General features: G+C 47.6%; 1 protein-coding gene and 1 long non-coding RNA gene across 2 annotated transcripts in view; one reads left to right on the top strand and one right to left on the bottom strand.

The window, feature by feature from the left end:
* Positions 1 to 372: 372 nt before the first annotated feature.
* LOC128313593 (uncharacterized) lies at positions 373 to 26,227 on the top strand. Its single transcript, XR_008294507.1, has 3 exons — positions 373 to 648; positions 24,930 to 25,003; positions 26,093 to 26,227. It is a non-coding gene; the product is annotated as an uncharacterized LOC128313593 (long non-coding RNA).
* The window catches only part of HS3ST2 (heparan sulfate-glucosamine 3-sulfotransferase 2), a 92,461-nt gene continuing 90,905 nt past the window's right edge, over positions 26,135 to 27,690 (bottom strand). The window contains exon 2 of the mRNA XM_027043040.2: positions 26,135 to 27,531. Coding sequence (XP_026898841.1) covers positions 26,913 to 27,531 — 619 coding nt within the window. The 3' untranslated portion in view covers positions 26,135 to 26,912. The remainder of the gene's footprint in view (positions 27,532 to 27,690) is intronic.

Raw genomic sequence — 27,690 nt, 5'->3', positions numbered from 1 at the left:
GGTCTCTGCGTACTAGGAATCCTGGGGTCGGAGGGAGTGTTTTGGGGAGGGGGCAGAGATGGCCCCGGATCTTGGGTCTGAAGGGAGGCCGTAGCCTGGGCCCGAAGCAGCCTCCACTGTCCCCTTCCTGCAAAGGGGCCACTCAGGGGCTGGTGTCAAATTAGGAGGCGGCCATAAGAAGACAGTGACTGCAGGTGTCAGCCCCGGCAACAAGTCTAGGTGTGTGATTCCACCTTTGGCTCTACGACTTTGAGGAAATGACTTCACTTCTTTGGACCTCCCTTCCTTATCTGCAAAATGGAATTGCAAGGTAGTGGCTCAAGTTGACATGTTCTCCTAGGTTGACATCTACAGTGCATGTCCCTCTGCTGTGGTCTGAATGCCTGTGTCTCTCCCTGCCCTCCCCCCAGATTCATATGTTGAAGCCTAGTGCCCAAAGCGATGGCTTTAGGAGGTGGGCCTTTGGGAGGGGATTAGGTCATGAGGGAGGAGCCTTCATAAAAGAGGCCCCAGAGAGCTCCCTCTCTCCTTCCAGCCTGTGAAGACACAGCAAGAAGTGAGCTGTTGGTGAACCAGAAAGAGGGCTCCCACCAGGCATCAAATCTGCCGGTGCCTTGATCTGAATCTTTCCAGCCAGCCTTCAGAACTGTGAGGAATCAATTTCTGTTGTTTATAAGCGTTCCCCTCCCCCGCCCCGGTTTACGGTATTTTTGTTACAGCGGCTGAAGGGAATAAGACACTACCACTGGGCCCTGCAGACATGATTAATCGATAGCTGCAGGCCTCAGAGCCTCAGCCTTTGCTCTGAGAGCTGCCTAATCAGGGCTGGGCTCTGGATGAAACCAAGGGTCCCTCACGGACCTGGGGCCTTGCCAGACCAAGGGCTTCAAGCTATATCACAGTTATACCCTTCTAGCCTCACGTAAGAATGAATAAACCTACACTTGTTACCCATAAGCATGTTCCAGCTTTCACCGCACTAGAAAAGTTTGTGTCAGCCAGGGTGTTTATGCATAAACATGCATATCTTCTCAGACATTATTTAGAGGAAGATAATGTACCTGAGGACTCCATCTGCAGAATCTAATGAGCATCGTCAGATATTTACTTAAATGGAAACTCTGGTGTATCATTTGCCTGTTAGGACCTATCACGATGATGTAATAGCTCATCAGGTTTTGAAAATTAGATGAGATAATATATGTAAAGTACTTGGCACAGTACCTAGAACATGACACGTGCTCGGTAAAAAGCTAGCACTAATATTAAGATACCAGGGACTGCAGCCCCGAGGGTGTAAGCATGCGTCACTGTTTAGTTAGGAGTAGGTTCTGCTGTGTAAGTAGAAACTACTCTGCTTGATAAGGTCATGCCCACGCCTTACCCACTTCCCTTTCAGTCCCATTCTCCTGACCCCGCCCCCACGTGCAGGCTTTTCTTGGGAGCACATCTAATAAATGGTTTTCACCTGAATGCTTGTTTCTAGGGCTGCTTCTGCAGAACCCATTCTAGGGCAAGCGCCATTACTCACTGATATTGGGACTACTCAGATTCTAAGCCCCGTCGACAGATCAGAACTCAGCAGCACTCTTACCCCTGCTGGTCAGGCTCATATCAATAGCAGCTAACACTTGTACCAGTCACTACAACAGTTACTTAACATACATGAACTGATTCAATCCTCACAAGTAACTCTATGAAGTGGGTTCTCTTATTCACGTTTGCAGATGAAGAATCTGAGAACCAGAGAGGTCAAGTGACTTGCCCAAGGTCCCACAGCTAGTAAGTGGTAGATCTTGAATTTAGACCTAGGCAATTTGGCTCTTGGAGTTTGGGTATTTCTTTTAAGTTTGTTTATTTTAAGAGAGAGAGAGAATCCCAATCAGGCTCTGTGCTGTCAATGCAGAGTCCAATGCAGGTCTCAGTCATGACCTGAGCCAAAATCAAGAGTCAGACACTTGGGGCGCCTGGGTGGCTCAGTCGGTTAAGCAACCAACTTCAGCTCAGGTCATGATCTCGCGGTCTGTGAGTTCGAGCCCTGCATCGGGCTCTGTGCTGACGGCTCAGAGCCTGGAGCCTGTTTCAGATTCTGTGTCTCCCTCTCTCTGACCCTCCCCTGTTCATGCTCTGTCTCTCCCTGTCTCAAAAATATATAAAACGTTAAAAAAAAAAAAAGAGTCAGACACTTAACTTCCTGAGCCACCCAGGCACCCCAGAGTTTGGGCTTAAACATGCACTCTGTAGCCAATTACTGTAAGGCACCCAGGAGAACTCAGTAACTAAATGGCAAGAGCTGTTGACATAAGCAACAGATCAGTTGGGAAGTGCATTATTCTTGGCAAATAAAAGAATTTGATTGAAAAACAACCAAAATGTCTATGAGAAGAAATTTTGAGTGAGGCTAAATGAAAATAAATAAAATTGAGTGGTATTTTGAAGAAAAAAAAAACAATGAGTTTGTGTATAATGTTTTCCTGGGGTCTTGTTGGCCCTTGATTAGTGTCACCTCTGACCTCTAGACATCCTGACTCTGAGGTCTGGTAATCCAAATCAAAAATAGTTCCAGGGGCACCTGGGTGGCTCAGTCGGTTAAGCATCTGACTCTTGATTTCAGCTCAGGTCATAATCTCACAGTTCATGGGTTCAAGACCCATGTCAGGCCTGCACTGACATAAAGGGCCTGCTTGGGATTCTCTCTCCCCCTCTGTCTCTCTCTGTCCCTCCCCTACTCATGCTCACTCTCTCCCTTTCTCTCTCTGTCTCTCTCTGTCTCTCTCTCTCTCTCTCTCTCAAACAAATAAATAAACAAGAAAAATAGTTCCTGTTAGGGCTTCCTGCCTGGAGAACTAGGTGACAGGTGAGTACACATGTAATACCACACACACACACACACACACACACACACACACACCTGGAGGTGTCATCCTTAGAAAACAAAAGAGGCCCAAGCTGTTCCGGTGAGGCCTCTGTTGTCTGGATTCTTCCTCCCAGAAGCTGGGGTCATCTCATTTAGGTTCTGGCCAAGAGGGATAGTGTTGGGTGGGGAGTTACTGAAAGCTTGAACTAAGGTGAGGGAGAGAGGGGATGTAAGGTAGGGGACTGGAATGTTCCAGATGGCTTCTTCATGCACAGGTGCCTGGGCTGGGATGGCTGAAAGAACTAAATGCTGGCTGGCACCTCTCTCTCTTGTCTCTCTGTCCCTCTCTCTCTCTTTTCATGTGACCTCTCCTTCTGGCTAGTTTGGGTTTCCTCACAGCATGAAAGTTTCAGGGTAATCTGACTTACGTGGGGGTTGGCTTCCACCCAAGTGTGCAGTCAAAGGGTGTTCACTCTCTTAAAGGCTAGACCTAGAACTGCCATGGGATCACTTCTGCCAAATTCCATTGACCAAGTCAGGTGCTAACCCAGCTTGAAGGGGAGGGGGAAAAGACTCCATCTTTATGCCAGAGGGGGGACCAAGAATTTACTTTGCCACAGACTATGACGTTAGCAAGATACAAAGTTTTATTGTTAAGCTACTGGGATGTTGGGATTGTTAGAGTAGCTGGCCGATACTGAAAAATACACCCTGTTGTGACCCAAGTGTAGGGGCTCATTTGCATCTTCCTCGTAAAGGAGTCCCTTCTACAAGGAGCATCTAGTAAATGAAGCAAAACAGAGAGAATGAAAGACACTGTACAAGGAATAATCTCTGGTTCTTATGAAGACCTCCTTTTTCTGATCTTTGAACTCCTTTTACATGAAAGGAAAATAAGTTCAAGCAAGAGCTCTAGGGACTCATCTTTGGTTCAAAGAAACATTTCATTAAGGAAATCAAGCTAGTAGTCAAAACGATCTATAGCCAGAATGGACTGTCTTCGAAGTAGTGAGCTACCCATCACTGAGAGGTGTTTGAGCAGAGGGTGGTGTCACAGGATGCTGGAGGAAAAATCCAGGCATCATTACTTCCATCCCCAAGACTAGTTATGCTTAAACCCAGTGGGATCCCAGTTGGTGGGAAACTTTCCAATCCCAGGAGACCACCTGGTTAGTAATCTAACCAGGATTACAGCATCTACAGCATACTGAACAGCAGCTAAGGAGCATGAGTGTTCATTTTTTTAGAAAGTTCCAAGGCCAGGTAATAAGAAATTGGTCCTTGGCATTTGATGGCAATAATGTATTTTACGAAAGTCTTTTGTGGTCTGCTGTGAACTTCTCTAGGATAGGAACAAGGCCTTAAACGTGCTTTGTTCCTTCCTTTCTGCCTCTTATCCCCAACTTCCTGCATTTCAGTGTGCCCTGCCATCCATATCTCCAAAATACACCCTGCATGTATCCACTTCTTTCCCTCTCCCCCAGCCTCCACCCTGGTCTAGGCTGCCATCATTTCCTGCCTGTCATACAGTCCCCGAACTGGCTTGGCCATGTGTTCATCTGTCCCCCGACAGTCCATTCGGCACACTTGAGGCTGAGTGGTCGTTTTGATACGAATCCTGTGCTCTCCTGACTGAAACTCTCCAGTGGTTTCCCATGGTGCTTAGAATACAGTCAGAATTTCTGCTATGTGTAGAGGCTTTACAGGCTGGGATTTTTCATGTCTCATTGACTTCATCTCCTACCCTGCTGTTTTCACAACTTAGGCTCAGCCACACTGGCTTGTTTCCAGTCATTCACACACAGCCGAGCACAATGCCGCTTGCTTCTTCCTCCACACGCAATGCTGTTCTTTCCCATCACCTTGTCATCCTTATCTCTGCTCAAGCTCACCTCATCGGGGGAACCTTCTCTGAGCAGCTTATATAACAGTAGAGACCCCAGCAATCTCCACCCCCACGTCACTTTATTTTCTTTCTGTCATCAACTTATTTGCTTCATTATTTATTTTCTGCCTCCTCCCGTAAAATGTTATTTCCACATGATGCCTGGGCTATCTTGCCTTCACATTGTATCGCTAGAGCCCAGAACAGCATCCGGTACAGAGGGAACATTCAAGAAGTATCAGTGAAAGGCACGCGAAAATGAACAGATATTTGGAGCTCCCTCAGCCTCTAGCACACAGCAGGCAACCACTGACTTTTTCGAGGGACTGAATGGACTCCGAGATTGGCTGTGGCTTCAGGTTGTTGTTTGTGTTACGGATCTGTGTTTCGGTTACACGCGGGACAGTGATTTTATTTATCAGAGGGGTCTTTGAAATCCAACAGAGAGTGATGTGGGGAACTGCAGGATAGGGTCAGCCCACAAGGGATACTACCCAGCTCTATCCTCAGCTTCCAGAGATTCTTCCACCTGCCTCCTACCTAGACCACCTTACATACTCCAGCATGAACATCAGATCCAGCAAGAAGCTGGTGGACAAGTCAGTTATCTTCAAGGCTTGGCTAAAACACCACTCACACCCTGAGTGTACTGCATACTCCTGAAAGGACAGACTGGGTGGATATAACACGTAGTCAAGAGTTTCTTCAATGCTAGTGTTCAGAAAATACTGCGAGATAGTAATTTGTGTTTTCTCCCTTTTCCTTTATGCTGTGCAGGCAGGTGGCAGGCTTGGTGTTTGGTTGCTTTGGGGGAGGAACGTGTCAGGGCTGAAGGGAGAAGTATTCCCCGAGATTTTTCTGCTGTTGTTGCTGAAAGCCTAAACATATTGAGGATAGGTTTGTGGGAGGAGGTAGAGTGGAAGACTCTTGGAAGACTCAGAAAGGAGAGAGAGACTGAAAACAACAACAAAGATATCCTCCGGGCTGGGCTAGGGGAGCCAGTGGGGCCCCAGAGCAGCAGGAAGGCAGAGCAAGCCCAGGGAGAAATGGGTATGTGATGTGTCCATGGACATAGGCCGTAAGGACCTGCCACCTGTCCCATGTCCCACTCTGGGGGTGGAAGCAGCCCAGAGCTAAAGGTACCACACAGATGGAATGATGGAACTCTCGGGGGTAACTGATGACCCCTTGCCTTGGCACTGCATAAAACCCCGGAGCCATGACACCATAGCCTGGGCTGAGCCGAGGGAAGCCCTGAGAAGATGCGGTGGAGGTTTCCGCCAGCACTGTGAGCTTCGGAATGGGGAACTAGGCTGGCTGTTGAAAAGAGAGAGATGTGACCATTCGTGTACGCCTGACTTTTGAGACAGGGATTCATATCCACTCGATAGTTAGCATTTGTGGGCTGAGCGCTAAGTGAGAGAGGAAATGATCGACGGGCATGATGACCACGTTTCTGGTTGTCTAAGGGGGTGGCTGAGTCTGTGCTTGGTTTCCGGGGTGTCCTTGAGGACTTCTAGAGCCACCGCTTCCCCTGGGCTTCTGTATTCACAGTTAAGGAAGTAATCCAAGCCTAATGGTGCCATACGCACCATCACACCTTCTTTGTGTAAATAATGTCTGAAAGAATGAGGTGTGAGCCTGCTGTTGCAAAGAACACTTAAACTGTTAAATGCTTTCCTTTCCACTCCATTGGCTTTCCCTATTTATAGCTATTCCAGCACAGCACTGATATCATATTTGTTTCCTGCCAGCTGCTGGTTTCCTCATCTTAGTTCCTAAGGGAGACCCACAGGTACCTCCCCAGGACCACCCAGTCCCCATGGTATTGGCCTCTGCATGGATCAGGAGTCAACAGAGAAAACGCAGGGTGTGGCCTTTTCTCTCTGTCCCCCTGGACTTGGCCCAGAAGCTTCTTTTCCAGCTGAGACAGTAATAGTTCCTTGACCTGGGTGTAGCTGCTGGTGTAGACCCTGGCAGAGTTGAGGGGCATATCCTCGGTTGGGGTGGGGGCAGTGGTGGGAATAGTGAAGAATCTGAGCAGCAGGAAGCTTTTTGTTGGGAAAAGAGAACGTAGGGTGGGGACGTACAGCTAATGTAGGGACTCCAGTGACTAAGGAGGTTGGTCCACAGTACTGAGAACTTAAATACATTCTCCATCTAACCTCACTGCAGCCCCACGAGGTAGGTCATGAGTAGGCAGTATTGATCAGAGGGGAATCTGCTTACAGGAGGAGACAAGAGATTGTGGCTGGTGAGTAGAAGTAAAATGAATCACGTGGTACATTTGGGAGAAATCATAGAGGTCAAGTACATAGTTGTCTGGAGAAAGAAAAGTAAGGAACTGAGAAGGCAGGAGGAACTGTGGAACTCTTGACCCCAAGAGTGGAATTTTAACCAAGTAGAATTTGGTCCCAGTAAACACTGAATTCACACAGGCACCACCTCCGGTTGCCCCAGGTAATAGGACTCTAGCTTTAGGATAATAACGTTATAATGAGAAAATGCAAATGACATGAACCGTAATTAGAGAAAGAGCCGCGTGTGGCCCAGTGAGTGCTACCTTGGGGGAAGACAGACCACATTTGAAGGCAGGAAGGGAAACATTTGTGCTATATACAAAAGTTACCTGGAGAGAACTGGGTATGGCATGTGGGTTTCTCCCACAGACTTTGGTTAAAGAAAAAGATAAAGGAAGGAATAATAAATCATACAGTTGCTTATCCACATGGACTTCCTTTTCTACCATCGGCTTGAAGTGTTTTCCTGGGAAAGCATGAAAGATCATCTTCATGGTGACACGTGGCTCTGGTCACTGGGGTCACAGCTGATCTGGGATCTGAGTGGACCCTATAAAGTCAGTCCTTGCCTCTGCAGGCGGGGAAGGACCACCACCAGATAGCAATTTTGGCAATCTGCTGCTTAGATTTTTCTTCCTGTCCTTATTACCAGAGGGTTGGGCATGCCCCAGCAGAGTAATGGGAATTCACCAAGGGGTCAGAAGCTCTGGCTACTGACATTATTGTATCGATGTGGAAACTGAGGTTCAGAAAGCCTAAGTAATACATGTGCCAGACCTGGGGTTAGAACCCAAATGTTTCTGACTCTAGTGCAAGTACATCATTCCCTCTAGCCTCTTATGCACCTTAACCTTCAAGAGACCGAAGAGGGGCAAAGAAGATATGATGAATTGATTAGCAAAAAATGGCCACAGCCCTTCCCTTCTTTGAATCATTTTGCCTTGCAAGGTGACTCTGAACTTCATCCTATCAAGAGGCCCTTCGCCCTGCAGACCAGGCTGGCCTGGTTACTCACTGTAGAAGTGATGGTGTGTCAGCTCTCAGTCCCGGCCCCAGGGGCTTTTGTAGGCTTCCATTCATCTCTTGGATCCCTGCCACTACCACGTGAAGTAGCCCAGGCTGGCCTGCTGGAGGATGGGGAACCCCATGGAGTAGAGCTGAGGACCCCGGCCGACTGCACATGCATAATAAGATCAGCCAATGATGGACCGGAGTAGCAGAACAGCTCAGCCAACCCAGGGACTCATGAGCAACATTTGGTGATTGTTTGTTACACAGTTCTATTGTGGCAATAGGTAACAAACACAGAAAGCTAGGGAGACTCCATCCTGGAAAGATGCCCAGTAGAATATGGGACAGCAGGATGGTGACGTAGATTCGGCGGGTCACGAGGACTCTAGGAATCTGAGACCCCGTGAGGATTCTGCGCTCAGAGATGCTTAGGAGAAAATAGACTTAATTCAATGCCATCCTTGGAGACACTGCCCTTGGAGAAAGAAAAAGGAAACCAATGTTCTGCACCAGGTAGTTTGGGTTCACAGTTCCATCTGTCCTCACAGCCACCCCCACGGACGCCATTTGACAGCTGAGGGTGGGGGAGGAGGCATGCTCAAGGTCACATGGCTAGAAAACGGCAGAGTAGAGATTCTCATGCAAGTCTGATGAACCCCAAAGATCGCCTTCTTCTTCATCAATTCTGTATTTGCCACCTCGTCATGGAGCAGGTATTTATTATGCTCAGCCCTGTGCTCAGCCTGGGGTTTCCTGGGTGGAGGGAAGATAGTCTCTGCCCTCAGAACTGAAAGTCCATGGGAAATAAGATGTTTTGGATGCCATGAGTCAAGTCTATTCAGAGTGTGGTTCCTTCCCAGTAGAGAAATGCTGGGTCAGAGGCTTGTGGATTCAGGGAATGACTAATGGATGGTTTCCAATAACCCGATGCCTTTGCCTGCCCACCTAATTCCTTATCCTGACATGGGCTTGGGATTTGGACCCTGGTTATGGATTTAAGGCAAGATTGAATGCAGGGCTACTATTCTGTTGGGTTCTGGATTTGGCAGGGTTCTCAAATGGGTTATGAAGAAGGCTTTAGGGTTATACTTAGATTAGGTTTTGGCTTGTGTCTGAATTGGCCTGGGAATTGTTGGATCCTTGCCTGCCTTTGATTTTGGCGGGGCTGGGACCTAAGTTTTGTGCCCCGTTATGTTCTGTACTTGACTTTGGACACTGGGGTCTTGGTTAAGCTGGGATCTTAACCAAGGTTTGATTGTTTTTTTCCTTCTCTTGCTCAAACAGCCCCTAACATCTCATCTCCTGGGAAGTCTTCCTCATTCTCATTAGGTTTTTTTTTTTAATGTTATTTATTTTTGAGACAGAGAGAGACAGAGCATGAGCAGGGGAGGGGCAGAGAGAGAGGGAGACACAGAATCTGAAACGGGCTCCAGGCTCTGAGCTGTCAGCACAGAGCCCAACACGGGGCTTGAACTCACGGAGTGTGAGATCATGACCTGAGCTGAAGTTGGACGCTCAACCGACTGAGCCACCCAGGCTCCCCTCCTCGTCCTCATTAGAAGAAGGCCATCCTTTCTCCCTCACCCAGGGGTGGAAATGTAAAAGCATGCTCTGCATGATTCCTCAGCCTGTTTGTTACTTCTTCAAACAATTGTACCACCTCCCTGACCCTTGCTATTAGTGAGTCCCTTGTTAATCCATGTCCCAGAATCCAGAACAGGAGAACTCTAAGGACAGATTCTAACTGTAAAATGCCAAAGTCGTCCTTTCCAAGAGCCTGTGACCACTGGGTTGAAGGAGTCAGGTGGTCATCTTCTGACTGGGCTGGGGCTAGCAACCTGAGAGCTGAGCAGACCTGGGGACCTGGGACACTTTCTTGGGTGGGTTTCTTTTTTGGAGGGTGGGGGCCCCAAGTAGAACAGTTTTTAGGTGCCCTATTTCTGTGGGGTCCAGGCCTGTGGGTAGCTGTCTGCCTCTGCTCAGTAAAAAGCCAAAGGACCAAATACAGGCTGACAGAAGTAAATTTCAAGATTCTGGGCAGGAGAAGACAGCACTGACAAAGATGGGACCACAGCTGGAAGCCACATTGAGAGAAGATAGAGGAGCAAGGAGATGGGAAATTTAATAATCACATTAAAAAATTAAACACCAGGCCCCAGTAGTTGTCGCTTTCCATCCGCTGAGATTCACAACACTTGACATCCAATTATAATTGTGGGTTCCTATAAAACAGCCCATTAACTGCAACTATAAATTATTATTGCCTATGTGGAGTAGGCTGCTGGCTTAGTAGCTGATACTGAAGATTATGGAAATTACTAACAAGCAACAATGTCTCTTTGAGTCCTCTGGCTCTACGCAAGATGTATGGACCTGGAGGAACCAAGACAGCTGCCTGGAAATTTGGAACTACTTGTTCTGCCACAACATACAGCTGCCTTTGTATCTGGCGGAGGGAGGGCTTCTTTCTCTCTGCTTCTCACATTTCTATCTGGTCACCTGCCACAAAAAGGAGCCTACGTGGCTGTGCCTGAAGCCCTGGAATACAAGCACATGCACGTACACCACCACTCACTCACGTGCACATGCGTGTGCCACACACACACACACACACACACACACACACACACACATTGTGTAACTCCTGCCAACCGTTCTGTCTCTGAAAGAATCAACATAAGCCATGGATCCAAGGAAACACTTTCAAAACTTCTTTAAGAGCATAGTCCATTCTTGGGGCGCTTGGGTGGCTCAGCAGGTTACGTGTCAGACTTTGGCTCAGGTCATGATCTCGCGGTTTCTGGGCTCAAGCCCCGCGTGGGACTCAGTGCTGACAGCTTGGAGCCTGGAGCCTGCTTCAGATTCCTTATCTCCCTCTCTCTTTGCTCCTCCCCCACTCATGCCCTCTCTCTGTCTCTCAAAAATGAGTGAACATTAAAAAAAAATTAAGAGCATATTCCACTCTGTTTTCAAGCCCTGAGTGAGCAACTCTGCTTTTTTCATTTCTCCTCTCTGGGCAGCTCTCCTTCCCTGGAAGGGGGAGGACGGGAGGAGCCAGTGGCCAAGGATTCTTCCCACCTTCAGCAGAGCTGGAGTGATCAGCCCTGTTGGAAATTTCTGTCAGTCTGTATGCATCCATTTTACATCTTCCAGGAACTCCCCAGAGTTTCTGAGTATCGGTAGTAGCTTTCTCTCTTTCCCGGCGCTGCTAAGACTTTTGCTTTTTATTATTTCAGTCGTATTTGGGGAGAGGTAAACATATGTAGGCTAATTTCAGTCTCTAGGAAGCAGAAGCTGTCCATTGGATTTTAAAATTGGGTAAGATGTAAAAAACCAGCAAGAAGAATATGTAACACTATTGACTGCCTTGCCAAACATTGGATGTGTATCATCACATCAATCTTGAGAAGTATAAGAGATAGGGACTATCATTACCAGCCCTTTTAACAGATGAAGAAACTGAAACGGAGAGTGGTCAAGATCACATAGCTGCCAAATGGCAGAGCCAGAGTTTGAACCCAGGTTGTTTCAATCCAAAGCCTGTCCTTGGAACCTAACCCTTACTTTCTTTTGGTTAAAAACAGTCTTTCTTAATTACTGTCTTTTTATAAAACGTAGTGTCTTGTCACATGTCAAGAAAAGAAATGAATAGGAATAATTACATAAATCTTCCTCATTTTTCCTGGCTTAGGTCTGACACGGCCTTGATTTAAATTCTTGAATCTTCTGGTATTAGTGGCACCCCCACCCCCATCCCTGCTGCCCCTGCCCCTGTAATTTTTCTCTCCTTGGGCTTCAGAGGGAGCGCTTCCTGTCCATTCCTGGGTTTTAAAAAATAGAAAAGAGCCTGTTGGTCCTTGTTCAGTCTTTTTATCTCAGGGGGAGATGGGGAAGCTTGTATTTTTGTAGGTTTTTTGGTTTTTTGGGTTTTTTTGCTGGATTGGGGTTTTGGTTGCCTGCAATGAGTAGGAAGTGAGCTTCCGGGGGAGTCAGCATTGCAGGAGAGAAGTTTCCTGGCGGGCAAAGCAGCTTCCTTTCAGAGTTTATTTTGGCAGCACAAGTTAGTAGGGCACTGCCCTCCCCTCTAAGTGCCCTCATTAGCAGCTCGCTGCGGAAATGCCTCCGCGTGGCTTGGCATGCTTTCCGGGGGACTTGCCAGGGCCGGCAGCTCCCTGGGCCCACGTCTCATGTCCTGAGTCTTGCCCTGTCCCTGTCACTCTGAGCTGGGGGCTCTTTGTGGAAATTCTGCATTAGGCTTGTTGCCTGGTAAGCTTGCCTGTCTGTCAGTGCTGATGAAAGTCTCCCCACCCCACCCACCCTTTTTTTTTTATTTTGCTGTGACCACTTCAACTGGGATTTCTGAAGAAGAGGAATTAAAAGCACGTGCTTAAATAATTACAATAAAAAGGCAAAATCAAAATTTCCTTTATAACAAGAAGAGGGACTGAATGGATAAATACCCGAAGGTATATCTGGCTAGTGGAATTATGGGTGATTTTTATCCTTTTCTTTGCAGTTCTTCTGGTCTGAGTCGGGTATCTATTGCTTTTACTTAATGTTTTTTTTTTTTTTGTCTTTTAATTTCAAAGTTTCAAACATACAGGAAATAACATAACAGACATCCAGGTACCCACCACAGAAATTTAACCAATGTTTGCATTTGCCCTATTGGTTGTAGATTTTTTTTTTTTTAAGAGCATCTATTCCTTTTTGTAATCAAAGGCTTCACAACTCAGAGAAAGTGAATTCAGGGACCCCGTAAAGCCCTTCTGAAAATAACTCATCTTGACAGTGAAACAGGAAGCTAACCCTGTCACTGGGAGGCCAGGTACGTAACCTGGCTGTCCTGGGACCCGAATCAGATTTCGGGGCACCATTGCTATTGTCGCAGCCCTCAGGAGGGAAGCTGGGGGTGCACGCACAGCCTGGTGCCTGGGAGTTTCTCCCAATTCCAGAATCTAGTGACATACACTCCCTGCCTTCCAGACCTCCCAGAGGTAGAAGGTGGGATCCACAGACTAGTATCCCTTGGCAGCTTTTTAATTATTTTTTGAAGGGGGATTTTCTCCTTTAGTACTATCTTTTTATAACAGCTTTATCAAAGCGTAATCATATGCAAAAAATCCCTGTGCATGTTTAATGCATAGTTTCATGAGTTTGGATTGTGTGCATATGCCTGTGACAGCATCACCGCAATCAAGATAATAGACACAGCTAACACCTCCCAAAGTTTCCTTGTGTCCCTTTGTGATTTAAAAAAACACACTAGTTAACAGAGGTCTACCCTCTTAGCAACATTTTAAAAACACTCTTGTATTATTATTATTATTATTATTATTATTATTATTATTATTATTTTAGAGAGAGCAGGGGAGAGGGGCAGAGGGAGGGAGAGAGTATTTCAAGCAGGCTTTACACTTAGCGCGGGGCTCGATCCCATGACCTGGGGATCATGACCTGAGCCAAAATCAGGAATCAGGGACTCAACCGACTGAGCCACCCAGGAAACCCTCTTAGCAACATTTTGAGTACACAATATGATGTCCTTAACCATAGGCACTATGTTCTACAGCGAATCTCTAGAACTTATTCATCTTGCATAACTGAAATTGTAGACTCCTTGAATAGCAACTCCCCATTTTCCTATCTCCACCCCTCACCCCCACCCCCACCCCCAGGCAGCTTTTTAGAAATGAGAAATACACCGTGCTTGCCACATGTTAACGTGCACATGAGTCACCTGGGGATCCTGTTAAAATGCAGATTCTAATCCTGCAGATCTGGAATGGGGCCTGAGAGTCTGCATTTCTGCCAAGCTCCCAAAAGGCTGCTGATGCTGGTCTGCAGGAGGCACTCTGGGTAGGAAGGTCTCAGAGGACTTTGCATTGCCCCAAAGGAGGAGGCCATGCTAGTTGTAAAAGGCTGGAATCTGTTCTCATTGGTCCCACCCAATGTTGTACTGGTTTTTAAATCTTTTGAATATCACCCTGCTCCTGGAGAAAATACATTTTTTAAATTTTTTAATGTTTATTTATTTTTGAGAAAGAGAGAGAGGGAAAGAATGAGCAGGGGAGGGGCAGAGAGAGAGGGAGACAGAGAATCCAAAGCAGGCCGCATGCTGTCAGCGCAGAGCCCAACTTGGGGCTGAAACTCACAAACCATGAGATCATGATCTGAGCCGAAGTCGGATGCTTAACCAACTGAGCCACCCAGGTACCCCTCCTGGAGAAAATATTTGGCCACTAGAATGCTTTAGATATTGCTCACAGTTTTGAGTGCCCCAGTTCTCACAAATTATTATCATTAATTCTTTGCATCGAACCCATCAGGGGAAACTCAAAGTATGTTCAAGCTAGAAAAAAAAGGATAAATTTCTGTAACTTCCCAAAGCATTGCCCATTTTTGGTGTATCCCAAAGTAGGACGAATGTCTTGGTGTATGAGAGGATTTTAGGTCGTATATTGATAATTTCTTTAAAATGTTAATATTTGTTGGAATTTGAGTGATGTAAGTTTTGGGGACCCAACTCTATTATTTCCATCTGAATTCTGAATCACCTGAGGAAAAAAAGAAGCCCAAGGTGGATGGGAGATTACAATGGCATCCTTATTATGATAAAGGCCAGACTGATACCTGATTCCTTAGCCTCATTCATACCCTCCCACATCACCCCCTAGCGGGCACCTTGGGAAGCACCCTTGAGGAGAAGAGTGAGGAACAGAGCCACTTGTGGAAGATTACTGCCTTATTCCAGTGCGGGTGTGTTGGGAAGGAGAAAGAGACAAAAGCTAGGATTTTAAAAATAAATGAGCTCCACCATTCAGGAAATTTGGACCAATGATTATGCCCACCCACCAGGTACATTCTTGCCACCTTTGGTAAGAGAAGAAAGGGTTGGCAAGAATCTAGGAATGTTTCAATTAAAAAAAAAAAGAACCTAGAAATGTTTCATGAAAATCCCATCTCTTCGAAACCAGAGGAATGGGGACAAAGACATCCCCTCATAGTGACAGTTGTGCTTTTGTATTTTAATTAATTCTGGTTAGTGGGACTGATTTTCCATCTATGACAGAAACATAAGGTTTCCTTTTAAAATAATTGTAGGTAAATAAAAAGGATATGCCTAAAGTTTGGGAAACACAGGTCCAATTAATATTCCTTGAAATCTCAATGTCACATTTCATCTTTACAAACTGCAGGGCCACTCGTTCTCATGTTCTCCATGAGGGACAGGCAGCTCTGGTTCATTTGTTTGACCAGTGGCCATGGTCTGATTCTGTTTCACTCAATAAAGAACATTTAGAATGAATAAACTAAGGCCCTTGATATATTATTGGCTTTGATTTCATGTCTATAAATCATTTATGGGTCAAGTCATATGATCTTAATAGTATCGATCCAAGGCTTTTAATTCTCCCTGTTTCTCCCTCTCCTTTTTCTAAATTCACTGTGAGACTCAGAAGGGTGGGTAGGATAGCAAATTCTGGGTTTTTTTTTTAGTGGTATAAAAGGAGACTGTCCTTCGACAATTTGACACAGTTTCTAAGTGAACTAGAAACACGTCCTACTCTCCTGGCAAACAGGGAGACCAGTATCCTTTTATCCATTGGATGTCAAGGTTATATTCACAAATACCAGGAGACAACATGAAACAGTCAAACTGGTTGGCTAAATGATGCCAGGTAGAATTAGCTAAATGTGACTTACGCCAAAAAAGGAAAACCAACATTTGGCAAAAAAAAAAAAAAAAAAAAAAAAAAAAAAAAAAATCTTGGCATCCTAATAGGAAACATTAAATTACTTACTCAAAAGGTTCATTCACTCAGTTACCTGGGGGCCATTTTACTGCCGAATTTTCCAGGAAAGTTAATTGCTGTATGCTTGTACTCAAAACTGGAAATAGTCTCCAAATATGGTTACTTGGGGGGGATGAAAGCTCCCCCCACTAAAAAATTCCCTCAGAAAAGATGAAGTTATCTTAGATTTGAGTCCTTATTAAGTCTTCTCAGTAAAGGACATCCTTTAAATTACTTAATTTTGAACCATGACATATTGTTTGTACATCCTGAGGCGAATTCAGTGCTAATTTGAGATGTTTATATAGGTGGCTGGATGGACCTGGTCTGAGAGAAGGCAGGTAACACAGATGTAGTCATCATTCTTTGTGATATGAGCCCAAGGCAAGTGTTGAATGTATTCAAGCCATTGGAAGGTTATCTTACAAAGTGAGATGTTAGGTGGTTATGTTGATGGAATCATGACACCCCCACTTCCCTACCAATGACCTGAAAAGTCAACCGTCCTAACGTCCTGGGAGTGGGTGTAAGGGACAGGGAGACAATTCCCCTGGTGTCACCACACACGGGTTCAAACAGTGGGACTCGACAGACAAATAGGGCAGAGCGCTGTTAGGTTAACTCAAAACAAGGAAGGCCCTGATGCCAAAGATTAGTGAGAATTTGAATAATGTCATTTCATGATATGAGAAGGGGGGAAAGCAGTCTTGAAATCCATATATTTTCCCAGATGATGCCATTTTAAACACTTCTGAGTAACTAAAATAAATGAGACATTACAAGTAGCGACGTCCTCTAAATTCCTAAGAAGCTTATATTAGGTCGAACGGAATGAAATTGCCATTTTTGCAGGGCAAAACAGCAGTTTCACACGGTCCAACTTCATAAACTCAAGCTGACAAGACACTTTACAAATGTATGTTTGAGAAATGGTGGATTGTGTTCCTTATGTGCAAGCGCGTCTGCCGCGGGGTCACCCCACGTGCGGGCACATCCACCGCGGGGTCACCTGATGTGCAAGCACATCCGCTTCAAGGCAAAGACCTTGGAGGTTTCTAGCCACAAGAAGCTTAAGGCTGGGGCCATGATGACATTTCAGAGATTTAATGGGGCATTTGTTGAATTTTAATTAACTGAGGACCATTTGGGGAGACAGACTCAGCTCCGCCAGTTGTTTCACCAGCAATCCTCCTTCTAGAATAATCAAGCTTTTAGTTGTTTTCGTTACCAATTATAAACGTTGTTCACTGTTTCCGCCGTTTCTTTAGTAGAAGTTCTTGCACGTGAAGTTGTTAGAATAGTTATCTTTTCTATGCCCGCTAGTGACCTGAGTGGTGAATCCTTTGCCCACAGCTAACGCCAAAAGCTTATGACCAATGTTCCAGGAAGGATAAGGTGGTAATTATTCCCTCAGAATTCCCCAGACTTTATCCCTCTGTCGATTTGGACCAGTCATTATTGGCTGTCCTGCACAATATCCCCTTGATCTCCCATAGAATCTCCATGCTAGACTCATTATTCTGTATTCTTGCTATTTCTGTTTATTATTTTATATGAGAAAGATTAATATGTGGATTATCCCAGGACTTCCTGTAGAAGTAATTAACGAGGATCCATTATGTTGACCAGCAGCTCTTAGGTAAAGATCTCCCTCGGGAAACTGATTCTCTCTGCTTTGAGGTCATATCATTAGATCACATGAAGCACGTTACCTGTCAATTTTCCTCTTTGCCTTAACTCCTAAGAAATTCAGAGCTATATTTGAACTCAACACAGAACCTTGATCATATACTTGGATGTGATATCATATATGTAAGTACGTCATGTATCACACACATTTCTGGGTGTGATGCTATCTTCCTCTTGCTGAGTTGACTGTTAATATGGAATTTTATGTTGGTTCTTGCTGCTACTCTGCTCTCAGGATGTCGGTTTAGTTTCCAAGGGCAGGCTTAGGTCAAATCCTCACCCCTCTCTTGCTTTTTTTGTGACACACAAGACACAAGGATTTATGTCAAATTTCTTACTATTTCTCCATTTCTCAAGTATTAATATACTGGCCTTAAAACATGCTAGCTAAGGGGTGCCTGGGTGGCTAAGTCAGTTGAGCATCCTACTCTTGATTTCGGCTCAGGTCATGATCTCATGGTTCATGAGATCGAGCCCTGCCTCGGCCTCTGCACTGACGGTATGGAGCCTGCTTGGGATTCTCTCTCTTCCTCTCTCCCTCTCTCTCTGCCCCTCCCCACTCACGTGCACTCTCTCTCTCTCAAAATAAATAAACCTAAAAAAATAATAAAAGCATGCTAGCTAAAAGACAACACATAGCTGTTCCTCATTCCCAGACCTGATGACCTTTGTTGATGTCAAGTGCTTTCCAAAAACACAACTTAAATTTTAGTGTGACAGTAGAAAGTCTCTTCCTCATAAAAGAAAGGAATCTGGAGCTCGAAGTTACAGATTTGAGCCCTGGCTATGTGACCTTAGACAAGTTGCTTTAAAAAAAATTCTCTGGGCCTCAATTTCATCCCGCTACAAAGCGGGAATAAAAATCTTAGTTTTTACAAAGAGAAAATGGCTGTTAAGTGTGTGAAAGGGACTTTGTCCCCTTAAATCAGTTTACAATTCATGCAATCATTATTCAGAGGCAGGAGAAAGACTGAAGCCCTGCTTGAACACCTTTGTTTCCTGGATCCTTTCCCTCTGCCATTTGACCTTTGTGTCTCCATGTTACCCCGAGTCCCCTTGCTCTGCCCCTGCCCAAGGGCCCGAACAGCTGGAGCCTCTGGAGAGAGGGTTCAGGGCCCTGAAGGTGGCACGAGGTGCCTCTGAAACCCTCTGAGGGGCCCCGAGCTGAACCCCGGGAGGGCTGGGTTTATCTGGACGCAGGGGGCTTTGCTACAGATGCCCGGCCTGGAAGGAGGGCCAGCTCCGGGCTGAAGAGCAGCCACAGCCACGCTGTAAACGCGTCCTTTGCTCCAGGCCTGGAGAGCCCTCCCTGGAAGCCTGAGGGCAGGACTGAAGGCCCATCAGCAGGTGGCGAGATGCCAGCCTTGCCGCGATGTTGAGCGCACGTCAGTCAGACCGATACCCGCAGACGAGCGCCAGGCGAGCTGTGCCCACAAAGCAGGTGTCAGTCAGCCATGATCCAATTAGCCGTGTGTAGTCAGTCATGTCCCAGTCAGACGGGGATCCGCTAGGCACACGTCAGTCACACAGACTCCTCTCCAGTCCTTCGAGGCACACGGGGATAAAATAAATGTCGGCCACACGCATGCCCATGGCATGCATTTCCACCCAAAACTCCACTGAGTGAGGAAGGGGTGCAAACCATGTGCCCCCGGCAGCATGCAGGAGCAGGAGGAAGGATGTCCTAGGAATAAAGAAGCTGCCGGAAGCCTTTCTGTCCTCCCCTGCTTTTCTCTTGCCAGTTTTCGTTCATGTTCTGGTCCCTTCTTCAGCAGTCTGAGTGCCTGTGCACGGGGGATGCGGATGCCAAGGGGTGGGGGCAAAGGCCTCTTCCTCAGACACCGGGTTCTGAAGTCAACAGGTCACGTGGCAAAGGCAAAATCACCTTGAGAAAAACCCTCAATCCAACATTGCCACTTTCCCCTCCTATTGCTGCCGTGGATTTCTGTTCATTTACGCAGCGGGTGTCTGAAGAAGTAGTTGGCTTGCATGTCGGGGCCATGGAGTATAAAAAATATAAGTAATCATCGACATGAGAATTGTGATCAGTGAAGCCGAATGCTTACATTGTGATGGGGAAGTAGGGCTGGAGGGGATAGAAGGTCCTTGGTGCCTGGGTGGGGTCACCGTAATATATGCTCATGGAGCAAAATGGCAGACAAAACTGCTCACGCTGTTTAAATCCCCCCCCCCCCCGAGATAATATAATTGAATTTAGGTGAATTAAATGCCTGTAATGACGTGACTCCTTTGCATCATCACATGAAATGTAATCTGACCCGTCACAGAGGTGTGAGAAATATGCTCGGCCTGGTGCCCGGAGCTCAGGGTCAGTCCAGATACTGGGCACTGTGTCTGGATAACAGACTCCAGGGCCTCTGACTTATTCTCTCAGGTGTTTCCTGGCTAGAGAGGCAGGGAGACGAGAGATGATCCGCTCGTGTGGCAGGGCCGGCTAGTACTGACTCGTTAGTGCTGACTGTGCAGCCTTTGGAGAGAGGAGGCATCACGTCCATAGCTTGAAGTTGCCCAGGGCGAGTGCATTCACACCAGGGAAATAGCAAATGAGGCGGATCGGCTGTCCCCTCCCTCTCTTCCCTCCGACAGCCAGTTTACTAGCTGGGGATGAGGGCAGGGAGAAGGTGGTGCTGGGGGCGTTTGCCTTGAGAAGTCAAGTGGAGGTGACAGGAAGACAAACATGGAGGTCTCAGATGTGAGAGATACTAGCAGATGGTTTTAGGAGGTTTTGAAGATGGTTGGAAAATGTTGGGACTCTAAGAGACAGTTTTTTCAAACAGTTGGAGTTTCACTGTAACAGAGACTGTTATTTGCCTCCCAGTACCCACTCTCCTTCTCCTTTAGCATCGAAATCCTGGGTTGTCCAGGAGGCTACGTTTTCAGGCTTCCCTTTCAGCTAGAGGTGATCAATGAGATATAAATTACTGGTAGGATTTCTGGGCAATCTCCTCAGAGTTGACTTGGTTAGGAGGAGTGTTTTCTTTTTCCTTTTAACTGGAACACAGATGTGGTAGCTGGTGCACCAGCATCCATATTGGGCCATGGAAGATAAAAACCATGGACTAAGGATGATGTGGCAGAGAGGAGGAGCCTAAGTCCTTGATAACAAAATGGAGCTGCTGTGCCTGCCTGTCCAGCTCCAGATTTCTTTCTTTTTTTATTTTAATTTTTTAAAATGTTTATTTTTGAGACAGAGGGAGACAGAGCACAAGTGGGGGAGGGGCAGAGAGAGAGGGAGACACAGAATCTGAAACAGGCTCCGGGCTCTGAGCTGTCAGCACAGAGCCCAACACAGGGGTCGAACTCACAAACCGTGAGATCATGACCTGACCCGAAGTCAGGGGCTTAACTGACTGAACCTCCCAGGCGCCCCAAGATTTCTTTCAATGACCTTTCTGAGAGAATAAATCCCTAATTTGTTGAAGCATCGGTTATCAGTATAAGGAAGTCAGAAATAATTTGTAAATGATACATTGATATTTCCATTTCACATTAGGAAAAAGAAATAAAGTTCTAAGTTGTTTTGGCAGCTGAGGTACAAATGTTCCCTCCCTTCCTTCCTCTCTTCCTTCCTTCCTGATAAAAGCAACATGTCCTCCTTATTTATCAGAAAGCCAAGTGTATCAAGCAAGAGCCAAGTTCATTGTCAAGACGTGAGGAGCCCCACTGGGGCACCTATTTATCCATCTGGTTTGGTTCTTCAGATTTCCAGTGCTGGGCTCTGGGAGCTGACTGGTGGTTTCCCTTATCTGGGAAAGGCCTGGGTCTGCATTTCTGCCCTTAGTATCAAGCAGGCAGGTGTGAGATCCACTCTGAATTGGTGGAAAAACAGAGTAGCTTTGGAACCAGGGTGTGGTCGGGATGGGTCCAATCCAGTGACCAGAATTTAGCCCGGTGCTCTTATTCCTTGGCCCCACTTGTCCCCACCTAGAAAAACCATGCACTGGGGGCATTTCAGACTGGCCTAGAACACTCTTCTCCAAAAGACGAATTCTTCCTCACCCTTTAAGGCTTGGCTCCCTTGTCACTTCCCCGGGAAAGTCCCTGCTCTTTCTCCCTCGTCATGCAGTGTCAGATTATTACCCTAGGTAGTGATTTTTTGCTTATGTGTCTTTCTGCCTCATGAGTCTGAGCACTCCAGGAGGGGGCAGATAGGAAGCTCAACACAACCGTGTATCTTCTGTGCCTGGCTGGTCCGCCTAGAGTGTTCAGGAAATTAGGTGGAGTGAACGAAATCCCACTGACGATTCACTTGTTTGTACTTCATCTAGTAGGTTCTTCACCCCAAATTTGAGGAATGGTCCACATTGTGCCATTCTTGTTCCTGGGGGACGTAACATGATCAGACCTGTGGTATCTAATGAGAAAGTTGAACTTTATCCAAGAGGCCATGAGATTTGCCATAAGCAGGAAGGAGCAGGAAGGAGCTCAAAGGAGCTCATGTCCTTTATGGAGTCTTCGCTGATTCCATTCAGTTCCTGCACCGGCTTCAGTTACTGTATTTGCCTTGCTCTCTTGGGCCTCGCTCGTGCGATCTGCTTCAGGGCAGCTTCCGGATAGCAGCAATCAGGGATGTGGCACCCCCGTTTTCTACAGGGAGAAACAGAGCACAGGGAGCAGAAAATAGCTTGCGTGAGGTCCCAGAGTAAGAGAGCAGTGAGCTAGACCTAGAACTCAGGCTCTCTCTCTCTCTCTCTCTTTTTAAGTTTGTTTGTTTGTTATTTATTTAAGTAAGCTCAACACCCAAGATGGGGCTCGAACCCACGACCCCAAGATCAAGCGTCACACACTCTTCCTGAATGAGCCAGCCAGGTGCCCCAGGCAGCCCGTGCTCTTAACCACTGTACTCAACATCCCGCATTCACTACACGTGGAAACAGTACTTGCTTCACAGAGTTGAAAAGATATGGCGGGCACAACAGCTGCCACACCAAAAGCATTCAGTCAGTGTTGGCTGTCCCTACTCCTCACTCTCCTTTGGCAAACACTCAGTTGAATAGTTTTGAGTGTTAATAAGCGTGAACGAGGTTACTGGGAAAGAGACAGGCACACACGTGAGCATGCGTCCACAGAGACACGTGCATGCGCATACCAGAGAGACCAAATGTGAAGTGTGGCCATCACAAAGCTCCAGGACACCAGGAGAGATTGGGCGGCTCCTCAGAGACAGGGCAGGGCAGGCAGCCAGCAGAATTGAAAGCGTCTTGAATGTCTCCGTGCTAATTCCAGGAGCATGCTCGGCCAGGGAATCCCGGTGAATGGGAGCAACGGTGGTCAGGGCCGCCTTGCATGATTGTGCCATCTGTGTCCTACACAAGGATATTAGGGGGTGGGGGAGAGTGGGGGCCGATATCCTGTCTGCGCTGCATTTGCTATACATACTGTGCACCTGAAAGGCTGCGTCCACCCCACCCTATTCTCATGTATCTGCCAAGGGGAGTAACTTTTCTAGAACCCACAAAGATGCCATATGAGCTGGTAACGGCAATAAGAGCCCAAGAGACCTAAGTGATCCCAGGCAGAAGACAGAGCCTTAGGGAGAGCATCCACACTTGGGGTTAAGCAGTAGTCAAAAAGGCTGGTGGTTAGGGGACAGAGCCCCAGGAGTCCATTTACTCAAATGACTGTTAAGTGCCTACTGTATGCTGGGCACCATGCTGAAGAAGGTGGACCTGGACTGCGCTTTCAGGGAGCTTACAGGTCCGTGGAGGAGCCAGACGTCAAACAAGGAAACTAATATATAATGTGAGATAGTGCTTCGTGTCCTAACGGAAGGCAGCAGAATGAGAGAGTGGCAGGGGAGAGGGAGGGTAATTCTACCCAGAACAGAGAAGGGGATGTTGGGAAGGAGCCCACGGCGATGTCTGGAAGATCAGCCCTTTAAGAGGAGTAAGCTGGTATTGGAGTTCAGGGTAAGATCCAAGTAACAGATAGTAAATGGTCAGAACCAAAGAAAGGCAACCTAGGGAGGATTGAGTTCTATCCAAAGGGTTGTGAGAAAGTGGTACCGCGACCCTTGCACAACCCCAGGGGGCATCATTCATAATACGAGGAAGCTATGAGTAGGAAGGATGTTGTGACTCAAATGGAGGAGGCCTGTCCTGCCTGTGCCCCGCTTTCCTCCCAGGAGACTGAATGTTTGAGTAGACAAAAGCCAGGCCAAATAGGACAATGGAACTCTGAGCCGCCACTTCTGTAGCAAAACGATCAGGACTTGGTCCACGACGGCCCGCACTCCTACTTTTCTGTCTGGGCTTCCAACTCAGAACCAACCAGAAGAAAATCAAATCTCTCTGCAAACCAATTACATCGGTTGCCCCACTTCTAGTTAGCTAGCCTGCCTCCAGCTTCCCCATGCTGACAGCCTCCAGTCGGGGCACACCTGGGGTCTTCCCAAAGCAGGACCCCTTGCTCTGCAAGCTCTGTGTCCCTAGGCTCTATTCTCTTTTGGGAGGGTCTTCTTGGATTGCAAGACTCCCTTAATGCTTGAGTGGGAGGCAGATACGGGGCAAATCGTGAGCACTCGCATGGAATGAGCCTGGTGTTCTAGAATTGCCACATACCCTGGACCGTTAGAAGCACGCGCGCGCACACACACACACACACACACACACACGCCCAGAGGCGGCTTTTTGGTCTTAGACTGAACAAACTTCATGTACTTAAACTACTAATTTGGAACTTGTGCAAGTCTGCCCTGGAGCACCCCGGGCAAAAGGGTACATTTGCACTGGATTAAAAATCAGAGTTTGCCGAGCAGATGCATGTACACCAGATTTCACTCATTTCAACTGGGATTTTTGAGGTACTTTAGCCTCCTTCATTTGCATACAATGATTGATATGCTAATTACAGTAGACTCTGACCTATTCATTAGTACTTAGAGCATACTTACTCCCAGCGGCCTGGGAATGCTTATGACGGAGAGGAATAAGGCTGCACTGGGGCCCACAGAATTCAGAATTTTTGTCCGCTTTGACCAGACTCCCACCCCCAATAGGGATAAAAAAGCCAGACTTACTCTTTCTTGGGTGTTTCCTTTGTGTCCCCAGTGTAAGTCTTTCCCTTTGGATACAGCTTTGGCCACCACGTGGTGCAGGATCACGGGACACCAAACACTCGTGGATGGGGAAGGTATAAGGGCAGTTCATTAATGTCCACATACAGCCGATCCATCCTTCCTCTGGTCACTGGAGGTTCAGGGCCCCAGCTTCTGGGTGGTGGCAGCTCCCAGGACTGGCTCCTTGGTACCACTGGGTCTCAATCATTTGATCTCCTTTAAGATGCTTGGGACAGGAAGATGGGCCAAGACTCAGAACTAAGGTCTTGGGCTTTGTGTCCTCCAGCCTTGTAAATCAGACTCTCATTTCCAGGAAACGTGCACCAGGCCTGACAGAACAAAGGCCAAGTGGCTTCTGGAGGTTCAGCGATCCTTCTCAGCTTACCTGTGAGTAACTCTGCGGCTATCTGGGAATCGTGTCCCAGAAGTATAGTTCTCTGGAGCATTCCTGCCCATGTCCCCAGGCCTCCAACATCCATCTACCCACTCACACTTTCATCCATCAAACATTTGCTGTGTGCTATATGTTGGCAAGATACAACCTTGACCCTCGAGAAGCCATGGTGCACGGTGGGGCATTTCTACAAATAACACTAATCTAGTGTGATAAAAGCTGTAATTGAGACGTGTGCAAACTACCAAGTGAACACAGAAGAGTGAGCAGATAACTTGGTTGGGGAAGGCTTCATGGATATCAAGTAGGTGACACTTGAGTGAAGTCTTATGGAAGCTTCCATTAGCTGGAGACATGGGGTAGGGATAGAGGTTAGGGAGAGGAAGTATTCCAGGCAAAGGCTTAAGAGAGTTAAGAAAGACTGAAGAGAGTTAAGAAAAGGCACGGAGTTCTGAGAGTTGGAACAGAGCAAGAGGGAAGAGAAGGGGATGATGCAGAAACTAGTTGGGGTTGTCTTGGGCCCCATGCTGGAGGATTTGAGCTTTATTCTGAGGTCCCAGTACACACCCAAGGCAGGGTTGGGAACTCACACGCCAACAGGGGCCAGGCAGAGCATGTCCATCAGTGAGGTGGGCCACGTGGGGATTGAAGCTTGGGGAGCACAGGCTTCATCCAAAGGCAGCAACCGACTGTTGCCAAGTTCCCGTTAAAAAATAAATGGAAATCCCTATTTTTATATGAACACTCCCAAGTTTCAAATGTTGGAGATTGTTCCAAAATATCATGCTGGCCAAGTAAAAACATCTGACATCCCATCAGTCCCTGGGCTTCTAGTTTGGCACTTCAGATATAAAGCTTAAGCAGAGAGCTGACAGACTTCTGTTTCAGAAAGAGACTGTCTACACAGGTCTCCACATGATGTTTCTGCAGCAGCCTCTGCCAGCAAGAACCTCCTCTCCCCATTCCCCACCTTCACGCCCTTGCTTCTTGTCCACGTGGTTTGTGCATCCCTCGCTGCCCTCCCGGAGCGTGCCCGCCCCTCTCTGGGACCCTCCTCAGCACTGACCCCTCGTCTTACACAGGAGGAGCCGAATGAATGAGCTGTGCTCCAGGCCTGGCTTACAGAGAAGAGCCCAGCATTAAGGACACGAGAGAGCCATATTTATTTCACATGGACAAGCATGATTCCTTCGCATGCTGAACATGAAAGCTCGCGTGAGGCAAGTACCCGTAACAGCAGAATTAATGTGCTTTTGTCCATGGGGAGCAGGGTGGGTCACAAAGTGGTTTTTCAAAGACAGTTACCCTTCAAGCAGAGTGGAGACCACAGGCTTTGAAATCTCTGGTTTATTTCATCATCAGAGGGTCTGTCTCCTAGGAGTGGCCAGGGAGTGCTTCGGGCTCTGCAATGTCTCGATGAGCGGCTAAGGTCAGGAGGAAGAGGATGGTCTCCTATCCCACCCCCCAGGGAGGCTAGGGAGAGTGAAGCTCAGAGGGGAGGTACATGCCACTCGGAATTAGCAAGCCCCCTCCGGGGTGGACAGTGACAGGGGCAGACTGCTGTGTCTGCAGCAACAGAACCATCACCACTTACAGGACCTATCATAATCCGAAGATCTGCTCTTAAAGCAGTTTCCCAAGGCCTCTCGTGGGCGGAAGGGAAATGATTCGGAATGGACTGGCCATGCCAGAAGCAGGTCAGCTTTGCCTAGACAGACTGGGGAGAGCGAGTGGCAGGGACCCCCCGGTCTCGTGGCCTTAGCTGGGCTTCCCAGTTCCAGGATGATGGAACCCGAGCTGGGAGAGGGGGCTGGAGCGTGGGTCTGCCGGGGGCCGAGGCTCACAGGCTGGACGGGCAAACCCCACGGAGGAGACGAGGAGGAGCCCTTGCATGTCGGTGGCTCACTCCCACCTGAAGTCCTGTCCAACAGTTTCATAAAATTTAATATTATAAGGTCTATAAAATTCCCGCAGCTGGTCTATCACTTCAGGGTCGATCTGTACATGAGTTCTGCCTTTCGATTTGCCCAGGCACCGAGGCAGGAGGCTCGATTCTGTTTTTCTCAAGCAAGGGAAGCCTTTGGTCTTGTTGAAGTAGAAGTGCTTGTCCGTGATGAACCTCTTGATGCCCAGAAAGTCCTGGACCCGGCCCATCTCGCCGGCCGGGTCGGTGATGAGGCGCTCGCCGCTGACGAAGTGGATCTGAGCCAGGGGGAAGTACCGCAGCCAGCTCTCCAGATGCAGCACATACATGCCAATGCGGATGGCGTTCCATGACACGTCCACCTGGCCCAGCGTGCGGTTGCGGAACGAGAGGCCCTCGAAGGTGGGGATGTCCGGCTTCTTGGAGAGCGTCTGCGTGTAATCCGAGATGGCGCGGGTCACCGGGTTCCGCACGACCACGATCAGCTTGGTGTCTCGGGACATGTTGAAGATGCGTCGGGGGGCCTCCTGGGTGACGAAGTAGCTGGGCGTCTTCTCCAGAGTGATCTGGCTCTCGAGGGTCCGGGGCATCAGGCTCCTGTGGGGCAGAAGCAGCGCAGGGTCAGATCATTTCCCTACACCCTGCTCCCTAGTGGAGGCCCCCCCCCCCCCGCCCCCCGACCTCGGTGACATCGGAGGTCCACCTGCATTCACCTGGTAAGGAACCCACTTTAAGAACTAGTCTTTCAGCAGGCTT

Source organism: Acinonyx jubatus, chromosome E3, assembly GCF_027475565.1.
Source record: "Acinonyx jubatus isolate Ajub_Pintada_27869175 chromosome E3, VMU_Ajub_asm_v1.0, whole genome shotgun sequence".
NCBI classification, from domain to species: domain Eukaryota; kingdom Metazoa; phylum Chordata; class Mammalia; order Carnivora; family Felidae; genus Acinonyx; species Acinonyx jubatus.
The sequence above is the reverse complement of the archived record's forward strand: the minus strand, read 5'-3'. Positions and strand labels throughout refer to the sequence as shown.